Source organism: Dermochelys coriacea, chromosome 4 (genome assembly GCF_009764565.3).
Source record: "Dermochelys coriacea isolate rDerCor1 chromosome 4, rDerCor1.pri.v4, whole genome shotgun sequence".
Taxonomy (NCBI): domain Eukaryota; kingdom Metazoa; phylum Chordata; order Testudines; family Dermochelyidae; genus Dermochelys; species Dermochelys coriacea.
This window is the reverse complement of record NC_050071.1, coordinates 128,732,926-128,753,441: the sequence shown is the minus strand read 5'-3', so window position 1 is coordinate 128,753,441 and position 20,516 is coordinate 128,732,926. Positions and strand designations below refer to the sequence as shown.

At 37.9% G+C, this 20,516-nt stretch overlaps 1 protein-coding gene across 11 annotated transcripts in view; it reads right to left on the bottom strand.

Moving 5' to 3' along the window:
• The window catches only part of FAM53A (family with sequence similarity 53 member A), a 95,213-nt gene that overhangs the window by 38,881 nt on the left and 35,816 nt on the right, over nt 1-20,516 (bottom strand). For 10 of the 11 annotated variants that reach the window (XM_043512666.1, XM_038400869.2, XM_043512662.1 and 7 more), the window contains 2 exons: nt 16,767-16,821; nt 13,127-13,929 (listed from right to left, as the gene is read on the bottom strand). In XM_043512666.1, coding sequence (XP_043368601.1) covers nt 13,127-13,929; nt 16,767-16,821 — 858 coding nt within the window. The remainder of the gene's footprint in view (nt 1-13,126; nt 13,930-16,766; nt 16,822-20,516) is intronic. The other variant, XM_043512670.1, reaches the window with a different exon arrangement.

The following is a 20,516-nucleotide window of genomic DNA, read 5'->3' as shown; positions in this document are numbered from 1 at the left end:
ACCCACATGCACTCCACATTAGCGACCAAGTTAACATACAATACAGCTAACTTTATTTAAAAAAAAAGTGAACATAGGAGGCAAAGCTAGTCATAATACACTGACTAGATATCAGCAAACTGAACAGGGTCATTGTATCCCACAAGTTAACTGGATTACATTCTGCCCTTCAGAAGAATTTGGTCTCATCTTCCAACCCTATTCGGTTTATAATCACTGATATAGCACTTGCAATGCTAATCATTTGAAAAATGCATTATAAAAAGGTAGGTTAGCATTACTTCCCCTCCCATTATTCAGATGGGGAGCCAAGAGAGGTTAAGGATTTGGACCAGAAGTCACATTTTCCAAATCCTAGCCCTGGATCCAAATCAATCCCCTTGTTCACAGCAGTTTTCTTCCATCCGCTCCCCTACTTTATTTGCAAGTGGGTTCTATATAGTTACAGTAGTTTGCAACTACCTTTGATCTCATTTTCTTGATCAGGATCCTAGCCTGAACCAAAAAAAAAAATACCAAAAATCATCTAGATATATAGCTATATACTGTAAATATGGCAAATCCTTATTTTTAAATTTACAAGTTTGGCAGAGATCAAAGCAATTGTTCTTACAGAGCTGCTGCACTCAGTCTTTGTAAATATAAATCCCATGTGAACAGACAAGAAAAATGGAAGTCTTCTGCAAAGAAATTTATATATTCATATTTTCGATGGAGGCTGGAAGACAAATTGGAATGAAAGTGGTGGAATTTATTAACTATTCAAAGCACTGCAAAATTTCACTTAAAAATGTTTAGGCCCTATGGCTCTAAATGAGCTTTGAGCACCAAGTTGTGGCCACTACCACAGCTGAGCTTTGACCTTGCAAGAGTTCTCAGAACATCTCTTCAGCATGCTTGATATCTGGGCAGATCACTGCCCTTGTATTAACCAAAAGGGAAAGGGGACTAGCCCAACATGACATGACCCCCGAAGTCCCATCTCATAGTTACGCTCCCTATGTTTGAGTTTGGAGATATAATTGCAGTACAGAATATTTTTTAAAGCTGCAATAGTGTATAGATTCTTGTGAAGTAGAATATATATTTTTGGGAGAAGGGAAGATAACTTATCCATGAAATTCAGTGCAATTATGCATGTATGACAGACGCGTACCACCAATATTGGCAGCTTTTTGCTATTATGGATATACCTTGTGACAAGAGTTAAAAATTAAAAAAAGATTCAGGGACATTGTTTGAGATCTTCATTTTTGCTAAAGTAATTTACGCCACAGTACTGCTAATAATTCAATCATACATAACCCAAAGATCACAAAAAAGGACCAACATGACCTCATTTTAAGAGCCACAATACATACCAGGAGAGGAAAGTAAGGTTCAGCTAGCTATTTAATTACTAAATACTACACTGTTGAGCAAAGCATTCCTCTTCCACTCTAACAAGACAGATCAGAAGCCAAAATAAAAAAATTATTCATACCCCAGCGTAACGTGAGTCATTCAAAGGATGTGGCAAGATATATTAATCTAAAATATATCTCCTAAATAGAGATGAAGTCTCATTGGAAACAAAATGAGAAGTTATTGGGGAAAACTTAATTTACAGGAAAAAAAATATTTTTTACACAAACACATCTAGAAGCATAGGTATGCTTGGAAGAATTACATTTTTATCACCAGTAAATGTCAATTTCACCATATGCACCCGAACCAACAAAAAACATTTCCACCAATAATAAATTTTATAGGAGGTGAAGAAAAAAAATGCTGATTAAGAACTTAGTTTGATTTAAGGATACTTATTTTGTATATTGTGACATTTGATGTTGACAATTTTCATTTTAACAGTTATAAAGCTTTAACTTTTTTAATCTGAATGTCTGTCATGATTGTCTGACCCTTGCTGTCGGAACTCTCCCCCCCTCCCCCCCAATATCTGACAACTGTGAAAATTAAAAATCGATTAAAATTAAAAAAGTGCTTTAAAGCAAACATCGATATCAGTCAAAATTATAAAGAAATAAAACTGAATTCTGCCACACCTAAACATAGGTTTGCACTACAAATACTATGACTATACCTCCCTCATAAGACCACCTCCTACAGTAAGGGGGCTCCTTTCCCCATCTTCCAGACTGCTCCCTAGACAAAGGCCATTTGCTCAATGTGGTTAGTCTATGAGCAGGTTTAATAAGATCATTAAAAATCACAATTGATATTATTGCATCCCTCCTGCAAACTCTGTTCTGCTAATGATGGCAGACTTGATGTTCCATTCATCCCTTTCTCCAACAAGTATTTGACTTTTTTCTGCCACCCCTCTGTGCTTGGAAGGCCCTTCTTCCCATTTCGGTCCACCAAGACATTACCCCTTTCTCATACAGGCCTCAGCAGCAAAGCACTTAGACTTACAGTAAGCCTATTCTTATGCTAAAGTCAAACGGACTTCATAAGGACTCAAACATATTCTTAGTGCTTTGCTGACTTGGAGCCTTAAATCCCCTCTGAAAACTCACTTATTCCACAACAGTGTTAATATTCACTGCTATCTATCTTTATTTTCAGTTTTTACTTCATCGGGACTTTGTATGGGCACAGGAGGTACATACAAGTAATTCCAAGTGCAGTATGGAGACCATAGTTTGTTTCTTGCTTAAAAGGCTCTTATAAAACTTCAGCAAGGGAGCAGAAAGCTCTTAAAAAAAACACCCTTTTTTTTTTTAAGTTTTGTTTTTTAATTTCAAGACCTATTATTTGAAAGACATCCAGTTTGATCATTTTTTCAAAATTAGTCATTTCCACAAATTCTAGTTATAGTAACTTTTAGAGAGAGTTAAAGGTCTAAAACAAAAACAAAACAAAAAACCTCACATAGTACTTACTGATCGAACACTGTATTCAGTATCAATTCTTAAAAAAAAAAAAAAAAAAAAAAAAAGATATCCATCCACCCCATACCAAAAAAACCCATGCAGTATCTTAGTTGGAACGTATCCCAGGAAGCATACCAGCATTCCACACATACTAAAATTTAAAGCTATGGAGACAGATACAATAGTCTTTGTATTCTTATCTATCTCAAAATGCCTGCTGTACTGTATATGAATAAGGAGTGGCAAAATGTTTTCAGGAATAAGTTTCACCCTTAATAAAGATGCCCAAACAAAATCTTTACCTTGGAGTTAAAGTTTAGTTGTGTTTTAAAAATGGTAAAGGTGTTATTTTGCACAAGAGTATATTGCACTTGTAACTGTCATTTACTTCAACCAATTTAACATCAAGTTTAAAAAAAAAATCCTCAACAAAATCTTCATTATTGTTTGAGTCCTAAATGTTCAAGACTGAAAGAGAATTCCTAAACTTCTCTGGAAGATATAAGAAGCTGAAAAGAAGAGCACACGCCAGTTTGAATGTGTTATGTATGTTTATGTTGTGGGTCAACATTTCCTTATTAAAAGATTGTAATTTCATCAGGTACCATGGTGACTGGCACCATGTAAGAACCTAGACAGATTTCTAAATACTATTCCCCATTTCAAATTGAAAAGGGATCTTGAATATTTCAATGAGTTAATGCTGCAGAAAATTTTTGGACAGTAAGAAAAATTCTGTAGCCACTTGGTATTTTACAGACATTTTTATTTAAATTTTTTATTTTCTATTCTATTCCTTATTGGAAATAAACCTGGTGGGTCTGTTATGTGGAGGTGTGGGTATGATGGGAACGGACCTATATATCTATAACTAGGGTTCCAAGAAATGTTTTATTTTTCAGGATTTTTTCCTCTTATCTACTACAAATGTGTTTTATTTCTTTTACTACACACTTACATTAATGTATCTCAAATAACCATATATAATAAGTATCTAAATCCAACATTTTCTTATAGTATATCATTTCATTAAGCATATTACTCTTAAGACACTCACCAACCGCAGCTCAGTTAACCCATCTCCCATCCCAAATACCCCAAACAGCTCCTTAGGGTTCCCTCTTGAAATTTACCAAGTACTGAAGTCCACGGATAACTTCCACTTCCCATCCCACTCAGTGGCACAAACCCCACAGGAAATCAGAGATCTCCCAACCACTACTGCTTCCTACTCCTGTCATAGAATATCAGGGTTGGAAGGGACCTCAGGAGGTCATCTAGTCCAACCCCCTGCTCAAAGCAGGACCAACACAAACTAAATCATCCCAGCCAGGGCTTTGTCAGTCCCCGCATCACGTCCTCAGGGAACTCATCCACCCTTTTTTAAAAAAGTATATAAATATATTCCTCCCACAATGAGCCTCATCCCCCAGTCCCATTAGCCCCATAAACTGCACCCCTGCCACCCCATTGAACCCCCATTATTCCCAGGAATCCCTCCCCCTTTATATAGTCTCCCTCTCCAATTCAATCCCCAGAAATCCCAACTCTACTGCCCTTAAATATTCTTCTTACCACACTGAGGGCATGTCTATGCTACCCGCCGGATCGGCGGGCAGCGATCGATCCAGCGGGGGTCGATTTATCGTGTCTAGACTAGACACACTAAATCGACCCGTGAGCACTCTGTCAACTCTTGTACTCCAGCGCCGCGAGAGGCGCAGGCGGAGTTGACAGGGGAGCAGCGGCAGTCGACTCACTGCAGCGAAGACACCACGGTGAGTAGGTCTAAGTACATTGACTTCAGCTACGGTATTCACATAGCTGAAGGTGCGTAACTTTGATCAATTTCCGCCCCCTCCCCCCCCCCGAGCCTGAACCTCAGCCCCTCATTAGCCTTCAGGAGCCCTCCGCATCCCCCTTTTATATATTCCCCTTCCCCACTGAATCCCAACCCCCTCCCACTAGCCTCCTCTAGGGGTAAATAGGCCCTGGGGAGGGACTTTCAGAGTGAGCCTATCACACCACCAGGAGTGGGAGACCGGGCCTAACTCTACGGGACAGGAGTTGCAGAAGTGACTGCTGGGGGAGCAGGGTTTTTTTTTTTTTTTTTAATTCCTTTTCATTTTGTGTTATTTCACATTTGTGAAATACATGGGGCTCCATCTAAGACGTAAATGTTTAAGTACACCATGTAGGTATTTTTCAGTGAATCAATAGGCTGTGTTTTTCAGCTGAATCAGGCATTCAGTCTCTGGAAAGTTCCATCAGTCAATTTTTTCTTCTTTAAATGACTAGTGTGGGAAATTTTTTAGGACTTTGTCTAGCATTTGTCAGACCACGCTAACTCACCTATCAGGGCTTTAACACTGGGACCTTTAAATAGACTTAGATCTGACTATGTGTAAGATTTTTCTTTTTTTAATTCTACTTTTGCCAAAGAGGCCACCTTACGAACCAATTGTTGGTTCTGTTCTACATGAAATGCAGCATCTAACAAAAAAAAAAAAAAAAATACCTCATCTGACAACCCCCATCTGGGGGTGGGGGAACTTGGCAAGCCAGTGGAGAACAGCATCCATTTCAGGTATAGGCATCATCAATACTTATCATTTACTACTAGCCTCTCTGTCACACAGGGAAATGAATGCAGAGAACCTGTGGAGATTAGAAGGTCTGCAACAGCCCAAAGGAGACACAGAAACAGACACAGACGCATCAAATGAGCAGGATGACTTTTTTCTTGCAGCAGCTAAAGGGACCAGGAATCCTCACCACAATGCAGAAATGCAGTTTAGCTCATGATAATGCCACTATCCTAACAAGGCAACTTGAATCAATTCAAGTACCAGTATTTATTTTTGCCAATATTTTAAGTATTGCCCCCTTCTTTGTCCAGGAGGTCTGGGCTGACCATCGTTGTGCATAATTGTTCAGACAGTGTGCCCTTCTTCAGTGCCCACCACAGATATTAACTTGTCTGGTGGTGCATATGCAGAGCACATTATGTTATACTGAAGTCACTAAGCAATCCCCTTGCAGCTCAGCAAGGATTCCCACCTCAGGTAAAAACAAGCAAAAATGCAGGTGTGTGCATATAGCTTTTATTCACAATACACACAATCACAGCAGTGGATCTTCTGTGGAGAGAACTGGCTGTATAGTTTGGAAGGCCTCCATCGGAGTAGAAGGAAAATCAACCTCCTTGGGGACAAGCTAGCTAGAGTAGTCAGGAGGGTGTTACTCTAACAAAGAGGACGGTAAAAAGGAAGAAAGATACGAGATCTCAATTAACAAAACTGGAATTCTGAGAACCCAATTAATCAAGGAACCAAAGGATATCAAAAGAACTGAATATACGCCAGTGCTAGGCACCTGCATAACAGACCACAGAAACTGGATTACTCATTTAGCAGCATAAATGTGGTCTAGTTGGTATTACTGAAACCTGGTCTGATGATTCGCATGACTGGAACCTTGACATGAATGGTTGTAACCTATTTATGAAGGATCAGGTGGCAAAAGGAGAGTGACACTGTCAAAAATAGCATTACCTGTTTCCAAGTCACTGATAACTCTGAAGAAAATTATCTCAAATGCTTATGGATAAACATCTTAATCAGTAAAGCACAATATGGGGTACTGGTGTCTGCTACAGAGCCCCAAATCACACTGTGGAACAAGATGACTAGCTCCTTATGCACCTATTTAAAACATGTAGAAAAGAAAAAAAAAAGCTGTGTGATCTTGGGGAATTATAATTAGAGTGATATGCTTGGGGTCTCAGGTTGCCAATACTAAAATATCTTGGATTTCCTAAATATTATAGATGACAATTTCCTAACCCAAAAAGTGCTGCAATCAACACGGGGGAATTCTATATTAGACCTTGTATTGACAGATAAAGAGGAAATAATTGCAGAACTAAAAATTAATGATACTGTAGGTACAAGTAATCATGACAAGATCACATTTATAATGTGCAAACAGAATAAAGTCCAGACCAGTGTACACACACAGTTCTTTGAAAGGGGCAATTTCAAAAGGTGAAAATTATGAGCAAAATTAGCTGGGAGAAAATTTAAAATCAGGAAAAAGTGTGAATGACAACTAAATAGTTTAAGAACACTCTTAGATCTATCAAAAGCCACAATCTTCCAATGGAGAAAGGCAGCCATATTGGTTAAAAAAATGACCTTGTTTAGAGACAAAGTGAAGGAAGATATAAAAATAATATATTAACAAATGGAAGAAAGGAGAAGTTGATGGTAGGAATTGTAGAAAACTGACAATGGAATCAAAGGAGCACAAAGAGAAATATATGGCCAGCAGAACTGAGGACAAGAAGATATTAGGAACAAAAACAAACAAACAAAAAACCCCTAACGGTGTTATTGGTCCATTACTAGATGGAAATGGTAGAATTATCAATAGAAATAATGCAGAAAAGGCAGAAGTGTTCAATAAATATTTGTTCTGCATTTGGAAAAAAAACAAATGTAATGATATCATAACACTTTTTCCTATTCCACTAGTATCTCAGGAGGATGTTAGCCAACAGCCACTAAAGTTAGACATTTTCTAAAAATCAGGAGATCCAAGATCTTTCAGCCAAGTTTTTTTTTTTTTTTGAAGAGCTGGCTGAGGAGCTCACTAGATCATTCATGTTAATTTTCATTAGGTCTTGGAACACTGGAGAAGTTTCAGAAGACTGGAAGAAAGCTAATATTTTGACAATATTTAAAAAGGATAAACAGGATAACCAGTAATTATAGGCCTGGCAGCCTGACATTTATCCCAGCAAGATAAGGATTCAATTAATAAAGAATTAACAGAGGGCAATACAATTAACAAAATCAGCATGGGTTTACAGAAACTAGATCCTCTCATATAACTTGATCTTTTAAAAATGAGATTACAAGATTGACTGAGAAATAGTGCTGACCTAATATACTTAAGACTTCTGTATGGTGTTGACTTGGTACTGCATGACATTTTGATTATAAAGCTAGAGCAATATAAATTAACATGATCCATGTTAATGGATTAAAAATTGGCTAAGTCTCAAAATGTAGTTGTAAATGAGGAATTGTCATTGAGTGGGTTTGTTTTCATTTGGGCCCTGCAAGGATCGGTTCTTGGCCATACACTATTTAACATTTTGTCAATGACCTGGAAGAAAACAAAACCACTGAGAAAGTTTGCAGATGACAAAAATTGGGGAAGTGGTAAATAACTAAAAGTACAGATTACAGATACAGAGCAATCTGAATCGCTTGGTAAGATGGGCACAAGCAAATAGTGTGTGTTTTAATACAACTAGATAAACATACATCTAGGAACAAAGAAAGCAGGCCATACTTACAAGACTTTTTCCACTGAAGCAGTGACCCAAAAAAAAAAGAAGATATGGGAAAGGTGGTGGATTCATTTGCATATGAGCTCCCAGTGTGATGCTGTGGCCAAAAGGACTAATGTAATTCTTGGATGCATAAACAAGGGAATCTTATGCAGCAGTAGAGAGGTTACTTTACCTTTGTATTCAGCACTGTGACAGGGTACTGAGTAAGGAGAGCTTAATCAGCCCCAAATAAAGGGGGATGGATTGGGGCTGGTTGAAGAGCCCTGGGCTTGCCTGGCAACGAGAAACAGTTGCCAACCTAATTAGCCAGAGGCTATAAAGGCTGGCAGGAAGGAAGCTAGAGGAGGGAGAAGTGGGGAAGAGAAAGGCCAGGCACAGAGAGGGATGGGACCCTCAAGTCTGCGGTTGGCCAGGCCTGCTGCTGGCAAAGTTTGACTGTGAAAAACCTATACAAAGATAATAAGGTGGTGGTGGGAAACAGCCATAAATAAAGAGCACTGGTGTTTGCAACAACCTGGGAAGTCCCTAACTGATTTGCAAGGGAAGCAGGGGCAGAAACCAGAGAGGCCCAGCTTATGCCTCGCTACAAGCACCAGCACAACTGCTGCAAGAATACTGTGTCCCATTTTGGTTTTCATAATTCAGAAGATGTTGATAAACTGGAGAAAGTTCAGAGAAGAGACAAGAATGACTAAAGGGTTAAAAGACATGCCTTATTGTGATAAATAGATTGAGCTCCTTGAATCCAACTTAAAGAGACAAGTAAGGGTGACTTCATTACATGGGGAAACAAATATTTGATAATGGGCTCTTCAATCTAGCAGAGAAAGGTATAATATAATCCAACGGCTGGAAGGTGAAGCTAGACAAATTCAGACTGGAAATAATGCATATTTTTAATATTTTAATTAACCATTAGAACTATTTACCAATGGTCATGGCAGATTATCACTGGAAGTTTTTATATCAAGATTGGACGTTTTTCTAAAAGAGATGCTCTACAAACTATTTTGGGGAAGTTGTAGCCTTTGTTATACAAAGGAGGACAGACTAGATCATCACAAAGGTGCCTTTTGGCCTTGGAATCTAACTCAACTACAGCTGTTCCAATTTAAACATCCTGCAAAGATTGCGTCATTTCACCTGAAGTCTAAATCTTTGCTGTGCGTGCCCTCAGGGTGTGGAACTCATTCCCACATTGAGCTTGCTATTACTCTCAAACTTTAAGCACATCTGAAAACATGCCCTTTTTGAAAGGTTATGGGGATTATTTAGTTAGGATTATGGTCAGAAAATGACCATTTTATTTTGTACCCATCACGACTGTTTTCAATTACTTCTGCGCTGTGTTCGTAGGGGAAAGCTGAAGGGTTACTTTATCATTACGATTATGTGTATTTCTTTCATGAACAAAGAAGGAAGACTGGATCTACACTCAAGATCATCCGACTTGATTTTTTTAAAACTAGTTAGAAGATCATATTTATATATAGCATTAAGTCTACACATCACTTTCAGAGGTAGGCACATTTCTTCAGATGAAAGGCTTATGGTTTAAGGTAGATGAGACACAGGACAACAGTTCTTCCAATGAATGGTGATAGAAGGAAGGATTCAGATTAGATTTTGAAGGACTGTGGGAGGGAGGGAGAGAAAAAAATACGACTGTGCTTGGTGGACAGGAAGAGTAGACTTCTAAGTACAAGGAACAGCAAGAATAAAGACATTAAACAGGGTGCAAGAGAAGAGATACAAGAAGGAGCATCAACTAAGAGGTGGGGGAGTGGAAGAAAATGAACTGTAGAGGCTGAATGCATCCGATGAAGTGAGCTGTAGCTCACAAAAGTTTATACTCAAATAAATTTGTTAGTCTCTGAAGTGCCACAAGTAATCCTTTTCTTTTTGTAGAGGCTTGGAGGCTAGATTATATAGGTCTTTGGAGAAAGAGGTGCTCAAAATTTTATGCTTAAAATGCAGTGGTGAAGCAGTCTTGGTTTTTGTACAATTATAGATTGTGTATTTATAGCAAACAAACAAGTGGTTTAATTTGCAGGGATAGTGCAATAGTGTTAACCCTGTGTAAGAGTACATAGACTGTACTAGCAGAAAATAGACCTTCATACTCTATACCATACAAAGTTTCAATAAATTAAAGCACACATTTCTCAGGGTTTCTTCCTTCCAAAAGACTGCTACACCACATATGTATGTGAATATTATATGCTAAAAACCAGTCATTCAAAATTAGAAATAAATCAATAGTGGACAAAGTTAACCAAACCACTAGCAGTAAAAATGCAAATTGGCTTCAGTTTCTGAAATATTCTTATTTTAGACAACTTAAGCAGGTGCTTGCTTTTATTTTGACAGACTTTATATAGACTACTATGAGAAACTGACTAAAACCAAGATTGCCCCTTCAGGCGAATCAAAAACTACCCAAAATGAAGCTTTTTGCAAATAATTTCCCCCAAATCCTACAGCCTATTAGAGGAATGAAATAAATTGTATTTTAATGAGTTAGAATTAATTTACAGTGAGCTTTTTTGGTAAATAAAGCTAATTCCATAATCTGTTTCAGACTTCTGCCAATGGTTAGCACAGGAAGATCTTAGATGACTGATCAATCAAGACTCACTTGCAATAAGCCTAACTGCATATTTTAGATGAAGTTAAAATTAATAAAAACACTGCTGATCTCACAATCTATTGATATTTTGTGAATAAGGAGTCCTTAAAAACCAGAAAGACGTGTAACCATTGCGAGTTCAACAAAGAGCATTTCTTGGCTCCAATCCCGCATCAAGCCTTGCATAGATACTGCTTGGCACGTGCTGCAGGATCAAAGGCCCATGATCTCATTTCAAATCCATGTTCTGTATAAATTTTAACTATCAGTTTTCAAAACTACTTCACATGACAGAGAACCAATAAAATCAATATCAAAAGAAGAGCGTTGACTCACATAATACAAAAATATATTAGTCAAGTTCTTATCAAAGAGAATCTTCAATTTATCTGGGGGGATAAATAAAAGGGCTAGCTTAAGATGTTGACATTATAGTTAACGAAGGTTTGCTGAAAAAATTCACTTAGTAAACTAGAAATTTACTACGATGAACCTTGGAATTTTTTTTTTTTTAAAATAGTGTTTACTTTCATTAAAGGTTCACACACTACGTACCTTTTAAATGGGCTAAGATCACATAACTGCAACTCTCTTTCCCCACCCATATAAAATTCATATTATGATTCTTATGAACAAAACAGTAGTAAAACTAAAACTACCCATCCGACCAAAGGTCGGATCATCCCAGGAAACACCAGTTTCAGAAGACTATAAGATTTACTGTCTGCTAAAGGAAGAGGCGGAGTCAATTTTATTCATATCTGGCTATCCTACTCCTGCTACAGTACCTAAAGTTACCTAATTGTTCTTTTATTTCTCACCGATCTTAGAGGTTAATCTGGGCTCAGACACTCTGGGAACAAATACTACCTTTCTGAAACCAAGAAAGTTTGCCTCTTTCATATTTGATCTCCCAAATTAATTTTGTTTACCACAATACAATAAAGGTAAGAATAAGTCCAGTTGAAAGACATCCAACAGTTAAAAGTTCATCCCACAGCACTTTACCAGAACTTCCCTATGTCCTCATCTAAAATTCACCAATAACCACAGATTTCCAGGGTCCCACTCCATTCAACTTGTTCCTTTGAAAGATTAGGTAGTTCTTACACTAACATCAAAACACAGTATTTCTCATCTTATCTTTCATCATCATCTTTTTACACTGTCTCCCTCACCAGGCTATCATTAGGATAGCTCTCCTTTGAAGAGGAAGGCAGGTTACATGAATCTCTCCAAGGCTGGTGCCAATGAAGTTATGGAAGATGTGTTAAAGGGTGTGGATGATGCTGTGATGCTATGCTATGCTGTGATGCTATGATGACACCACAAAGCCAGATTTCTCTCTATGGCCCAAGCGATAGTACTTGATATTGCTCCCATGAATACCAAACAATGGGATTCTATTTTTAAGTACAGCACAAGCTTAAATCTACATCAGCAATGCCTAGTTATGGAAATGTTAACCCATGTACAAAAAGTCTACACTTCCCCCAGCTCATGATTATGCAGATAATGAAAAAAAAATGGTTACTCATTCAAAGAAAATTCTCATGCCCAGTTGAGTAGGGAAATAGAATTTTGCACAGCTGGTCTAAAGAATGCATTTTTCTAGTACTGTGGGACAATGTTTGGAGAAGCCCTGTGAGGATACATCTGTTTCCACTGTTGTCTCTATTAGCCGTTTCTTTAATTGCATTCACCTACAGGTTTTGTTGATGCACATTTATCTATGCTGTTGTAATCGGCCAATATATGTTCTGACTCATTTTTTCTTTGTCTTACAGAGGTATTAGAGCCTTAAGGGATAACTTAAAGCAGAACACATTTGCACCACAACAGAATGTTTTATTACTGCACTAATCCCATCTCATGGGAACAGACTTACTTAACTGACTACTTTTCCCTCCACTTCCTCCCTGAAGTTGCTGTGGCATTTCAGAAGCAGCCCAAGTTTTTTTTTCTGCTCCAACCCTGTTAAAAAAGTGTTTTTATGCAACCCTTTGTACAGTATGTAGAAACAGGCTGCAGTGCACAAGCTGGGTCCTAGTAGTAGAGGGTTATAGATAGCTACAAGGCATGAAGTTAGCGAGTGGCAGAAGCCTAGTTGTATTGCTGTAATTACAAAAGCCAATATTAACATGCCACTTTATTGGACTTTACACCCACAGAAGAGTTTGATTTAACCAACTATTTTCTAGGAATAGCCTGCATGCAATAATTCATTTCTACACTCTACTGAAGAAAGTAAAATCTCACCCGTGTCATTTTAAAAAAGTCTAAAGATGGACGATTCCACCGTACATCCTCCTCCCGTCTGCGCTTTAGCCGGCTTTTCTTTTCATTCAGGACACAAGGCTGTGAGCGGCATCTCAGCAAGCCCTGACGCCGGCTGAGCTCTGGTGTGGAGGTGGGAGTGCTGTTGGCTGAAGGCAAGAGGTTTCCAGTCTCGGTGATGTGCTCCTGTGAGAGGGAGAGGCGACGCCTCGGGTTAAAGTCACAAGGTCCTCCAGAATTCCAACGGATACTTGAACTTGTGCTTCCCTCACTACTGTCCACAAAGCCACTGCTCGCAGAGGAAGGTCGGGGTACTGGAGATGTATTGAAGCTGGTGATAGTGAAGACATTATTTAAGGACAGAACATTTTGTGGCAAGCTGATACTTGTGCTTCTCTGTAAGTTTGCACTCCCATGACTGTTGCAGCGCTGCAAGGTGGCACTGCCACCGCTGTTGCATCGTCTCTTTGATACAGGAGTCCAGACTTTTGAACTGCCAGGTTTCCATGGTGACCGACAGCGAGCCAATTCATCTGGCTCAGAGAGTGACCTGCAGTGTCGTTTGGTAGGCGGCGCCAGTGGCTGTCCCGAGTTTTCATTAAGGTTTAGTTCACTTATCCATCCTGACACCATAGATGTGCTGGAGGATTCCTGCTGCCATTGCAGACTCACGTTGTTAGCTGTGCCTCTACTGAATGGGCACACTGGGAAAGGGTAAGCTGAATTTTTGATCGCGTCAGCTTGGATTGGACAACCCCCATTTAAAGCTTTCCAAGGGCTCTCTTCTAAAGAAGAAAAATGTAAGGGAAGAGAAAAAAATAGGACACAGTTAGCTTACATTAATAGAGATTATTTGGGTAAAAACGAGTAAGTTGGAAGTCCTAGTTCTCTTAGCTGTGAAGGTGACACTTAACTCCGCATCTTCATCAAAACCCAACCCTCTAACATGAGCTAGTTTTGAAGGGGAAGATTACTACTGGAGAACTCAGGGATTTCAGAGTAAAAACAAACAAAAAAAAATAGGGTGCACAAATTCTCTTGAAGTCTTCCTGAAATAACATTACAACTCTATAGCCTAATACCCAACCTTCGTACTTCAGTATAGCTACTGTGAAAATGTGAATTACTTCTACACATTATTAGCTCCAAGTCATTTACAAAGCACAGCACACCATTTTGTAAGTTAAAACTTGCACAATAGAATGTTGATATTAATAAGCATTAGTGGCAAATTTACCTGCTGCTCCAGAGTCTACAAAAAATATATTGCCATTAAGACCAGTAGCACTGAACCACCATAAATAAGGTTGAGCTGGTTCAACAAACCTTGTGAAAAATCCAGCAGGTTGGAGGTTGTTTTTTTGTTTGTTTGTTTGCTTAACACAGATTAAAATCTAGCAGATAACTATGACCATTTTAAGCCTACAGGGACCACAGATAATTTTGTTTTTTTTCCATAATGGAGATATACTGCATACGTAAAGCCAAATAATTATAGGTTTGTAGTGTTTTTTTCTTTCAAGACACCACATTATGGAAATCCAAGGCTTATGTGATGTGTGTTCATTCTTTTAATGTGACTAAAGCTTAAAAATAAAGTATTGAGAACTCTTATTTTAGGAACTGTTAGTTAAGATTGTTTTTGGATAGTGGAACATTTGTCCCTCCCACTCATATCATGACACAAAGCCTCTGAAAGCCTTAAGTTAAGGGGAATGGTGGCCTTTATTTTACACTTTTTTAAAAACCTTATACAAATTTTACTGTGAACAGACAGCCCACAGCGTACAACTTATGATCTGAAGTGGCAATGCTGGGGTTGGAAAAAAAAAAAAAGTCTGCCAGCCAAGCCTCACTCTTTTGTGAAGCTTTTCTTTGAGAACATTTTGCACATTTTACAGCTGTTCCCCTACATTAGAGGGTGATGCACAAGAGGAACTACAACAGAGGTCTAGGATTTGCAAATTGAAAGGCAACTCATTGTCCTGCTGGCCAGTTAACAGCTCTTCATGCTTGGCTAGAAAATTTGCTAATTTAAACCAATTAGCCAAGTAAATTTCACTCCTCCTGGGGGTCTGGTAATAAAGAATGAATTAAAAGTTTTGGGACACCCAAAGGTCTTTCCGAAGTAAGTTTTTAAAGCCTGTAATAAGAAGAAGAAGTTTTTATCTTCATTGCTCTAATGTACTTTAGTGTAGAGTATTACTTTTAAAGCTGGAGATAAAAATTCTTCTAGGTTCACTGATTAATAATATTTTACATATGGATCTTGAAGATGATCAGGAATGCAAACCCATATTCACAGGTGACTCTAAACCTCTGACTTCCAAAAGCCTGGAAGGGAAGATGGGATGGATTACTCCCACTTCCCTATTCTATATGCTCCCCCTGAAGCTGTGATACTGGCCCCTGTTGGGAGACAAGATACTGGGCTAGATAGACCACACGTTTTACCCAGTATGAAAGTTTTTATATTTCCACTGCAGCTTTTTTAAGTACCAACAGGCGAAAGTTGATTTGTTAAAATGCTTTGAGGGTTGCAAACCCAAGTTGCTACAAGTCCAGGCAGCTGGCCTATGCAAATATATATTAGAATTCCTTTGTCCTCCTTCCTCCGGTCTTTCAGATGGGTACAGTCATATGTGTTTTGCCTTAAACTGTAAGCTCTTCAGGGCAGGAACCATCCTTAATTCAGTGTGAATAAAGCACCCTAATAGAGTGAGGCCCTGATCCTGCCTGGGACTTTGAGACACGACTGTAATGCAAATTTTGTTAGCATCTAGTTTTAAGATCTCTTAAAAAGGCTGGTTCATGTTTAAAAAAAAAAAAACCACACCAGAAAACTGCTCAAAGTCACTGATGGTTTTACAGTAAGTGTGCTCAGACTAGTGTTTGTATGATGCTGTTGTAAGATTGTGTGACTGCTGTCCCCTTGAGAACCTCAAAGAAACAAAGATCAGTGTCTCAGAAGAGAATCCTACTGAGTAAGTGAAATGTACCACCCCTTATAAAGAAATTAAGCGGATGTAAAATTTCAACTTTTCCCATCATCAATAAGTCAAAGATATAAAAAAACCCCACAACATGGCAGTAAGAATGAAGAAACATAGAACAGTGACCAGATACCCCAGGACAAAAACACACACACACACACACACAGGTTTTCCTACATCCTACAAAGACATTGGACATGAACTTTGATTGTTTGCATCACGTTAACAGATATTTGAGAGCGAATATATGGTTTATTCTATATTGCAAAGCCCTATTTTTATATGAATATGTATAAAGAAGTTAAAAGTGTGGTTTTCTGCTATGAAGAAAGCTTGAAGAGAAAGCCTTGACAGGACAAAACGGTGGTTTCTCTGCATTTGTACATCACAACAGATATTGAACAACAAACATGTAACAAGGGGTTTTACCATGCAAAGCAGATCACAAATACAAAAATTAACAACCAGTGATTCCCAGTATTGTTCCAAGACCTGCATAAGCCAGGAGGCTGTATAACAGCATGCTCCAATCTCCACCTTATTTCAGTAGAAAGACTGCTTACTATACCAATTACCTCAGTAAAATACTGCTACGATTTCAGGGGGAAAAAAACAAAAAACAAACTTACCATTGATTTCGAAAGGGAACAAGCTGCCACTTTTGTTCAGCTTCTCAGATGAGTACTGAAATTAATCAGAAAAAAAATTTCAACACCATACAACTGCACATGGTGTGAAAGGTAGTGAGCATAAGCCTTAAGGAAAATTTAAAATATTTTAAAATATAGATCTAGATATATAGCGAAACTGGGAATAAGTAATGGAATGACCATGTTTCTGGTTGTGAGTCTTAAAAAACTCTAGTCTAAGTTACTGGTAATTAAAAAAAACTAAGTTTTCAATTTTTGGTACAGGGTTATACAAGAATCCAAAATATCTTTCTAAAAGCTTTAAAGTGTTTTCTGGGTTGAAATATGAACCAAATAAAGTAATTCCAAAGTTGAATGAATCTATTCCCAATTCCCAAAAAAAGAATAGAGAGCTTTGGATCCACACCTAAAATTTATTAAACAAAACAGCAGGAAATTGAAATTTAAGAAGCTGTTGTCTGAATTTTCATGCTCCTATGGTATTGCAAATTCAGCATACCTGAACAGCTTTACTAAAGCCATTCTAGTCTTTTAGGTAAACACAAATTTAGACCCAATACATACATAACTAAGGACTGGATAAACATATTATGGCATTTATAGGAAAAAAATATTTGTTGCCCTTTAAGAGTGTGTTTTACTATGTTTTACTGATCTTTTAGCAGATCTTCTGTGGATTTTGCCCTTTAAAAAGTAGACTTTTGACAATAAAATTGAATGGTTGCCAAAGAATAGCCACAGTTTTTCATACAAATCATTGCAAATATTGATCAGATACATCATGTTAATGCGACTTCTAGGCATGGTTACTATATGTGCATTCTATAAAGTCGTTGGAAACACAAGTCTACTACATAGTAAGGAGAGTTTGTACACTCTGCTTGTCTTCACTACCGGGGAGATCGATGCTGCTGCTATTAATGCAAAGTGAAGACTCACTAAATCGATGGCAGAATGCTCTCTGGTCGACTCCGGTACTCCAGCTCTGCGAGAGGAGTAAGGTAAGTTGACTGGAGAGCGTCTCCCATCAATGCAGCGCAATGAAGACACCACGGTAAGTCGACCTAAGCTACATCAACTCCAGTTATGTTATTCACATAGCTAGAGTAACGTAACATATAGGTTGACTTACCCCAATAGTGTAAACAAGGCCTCAGTGTTTTTCCTCCCAGTTATCATAAATTTAGATGGAAAAGTGATTAGATTTGTCTCATATGTAGTATAGCTTGATATCGAGCCTCCTAATAACTAAAAGGCAAATTAATAACCTTATTAAAACTCAGATTGTTGTAGAGTTTTTCTGGGGATGGGGAGGAAGGACTGATTTTAAAAAACATGCCCTTTTTAAAAAAAGCTTTTTTTGGACCTCATTTTCAGTATTAAGCCAAAAAAAGATAGTATTGTTCAGAGACTTCCTTCCAGATACAAGTTCAGTTTTAAGTAAACATCCTTGGGCAATGGAGCATTTTTGCTGTTTGCCACAAAGTGCAACTGGCAGCTTTAAAACCTTGAACTTCAGATTCACAACTAAGATACTGAGTAGTGAAAGGACAGTTTGCTTTCTTTAAAAAAATCCTACCCCACAAAAATGTCTGCATGTCTTATAGACTTTTGTCTATGCTTTTTATCCTATATTTTCTATATCTGCAGATGCATTTGCAACTAGCTACTTAATAAAGCACAATCTTTTTCCAGAAACAGCAAGAGTCTTAGGATACCAGGACTAATTTAGGTTTCAAAGTTTTAATCTTGAGACTGGTAAGGAGCATTATTTCATTCATGTTCATCTTGTAAAACTGAATTTTCCCAGTTACATAATCTATAACTATTAATATGCAATATAATCATTTGTGCTAAACTAGGAGCGAGGCACTCTTCTGTTCCATCTACTAATCTGAGACAGAAACTCACACTATTATTGTTTTGAGGAGCAAGTGTGGAGAGAGTGACCATGACAAATTTAAAGAGACATTTAAATAGGTTAAAGATCTCCCCTCCCCTCCAAATTCAGATTACCGTAGGCATTTCAAGTATACTTACAACTGACAACTGTGTGCTAGAGAAAATTACAGAAGCAAGTTTTTGGGAAAACCATAGCTCCAGGGAGGAGGGTGTACATACACAGTTTATATCATATTATATAATGAAAACCAAGGTATACTTCCTGAGTTTCCATCAGCTACAATTATACCTTGTCTTTTGCTTTAAACTGGAAACAGTATCATCTGTATGCCTTGCAGTGGGACTGACTAGAATCCCACTGGAAAACTAGAAACAATTTAAGGTCCCATTTGGAGAAAATGTCAAAACCTGTGTCTCAAACCATCCCTTGAAAAATGACAAGTCAGTGGAATGTTCCTTCCATTTATACAAGTACAGTATTTGCATTTTAGGGCAGATTCCAAAATTTTATTTTGTGAAGCACAGTGCTATGGAAATTCAAACTATTAAAACACGAAAACAAGAATACTTAAATCTTAAAACACTGTACATCTTCAACCACAAAAAAGGTAAAGGACTGAGAGGTAAGTAAACCTTTAAACAGCCTTTTTTTAAAAATGACTCATTAAGAAACCCTAAAAACCTGGATCAGTTGGACTAAGGGCTCAAATTTGGACCACATATTTAGAAGGGCCAAAAAACCAGTAGCAAATCACAGAATTGATTCCAAATTTCTTGCATGGGTCATCATTAACTGAATGCCCAGATGCTTCCAGAGAGATCTGGAAAGAATACATTTATTTTTTAAAATATTTGCAGTTAGTGTGACCAGACAGCAAGTTTGAAAATCGGGACGGGATGGGGGGTTTATAGGCATCTGTATAAGAAAAGACCCAAAAATCAGGACTGTTCCTATAAAATCGGGACATCTGGTGACCCTATTTGTAGGCCAGTTATTTGATCAGCTTCGTGTTCTAACTAATTGTAAACCAAGCAATCTTAACCAGTCTATTAGATCTTTACCAGTTACAATGCAATTAAGAGTTGGAAAAAAACATCTAATACAAATGTCTGGAGAACATGGTAATCACTCTTACACAGTACAATACAGGTCAGAGGCCCTATCTAATAGTCATAGCTACCTCCATCAGTCCTTTCTTTCTCTCCGCAGCAAACAACTCTTCATAAATGGGGGGAAATGGTTAGACTGATTAAGCATTCACTTCAGACATCACAAATCACAGGTAAAATTACCTTTTTACATAAATTACTTGCATTAGTAATTATTGTAACAGATACTCATTCTTTCCAGACCAGGCTTCAATAATATTTTTTTTCCTCCCCCCCCCCCCCAACATACCATCTAGGAAAGGGAGAAGAAACCACTGGGTCCTTCGTGCATGCACTTAGATACCACCATGATAAGACCTTTACTGTATGAGCCTTCAAATGCCCATGCACCATCAATGTATCAAGGGATGTTTAATTAAGCCATCTCCCAAATCTAGCCTTCAAATCTTTCCACTGATGGTTGGGTCCAGGGGACCCTTCAATTGCAAATTTTTCTATACAAACGAGCTTAAGTAGTACTGGCTCATTTAAAAGCCTTCTACCTTGGTTATATGTCAATATCCTAAAACTTGAAGTCATAGGTATTACTATTCAGCATTTCCTTCCTTCCTTCCCATACCAAAGCTCACTTCCATGAAAAAAAGTTATTAAAAAAAAAAAAAAGGCAGCCCCAACATGAAAACCATCAGACCAAAAGCAGTAGTACCAGCAGACAAA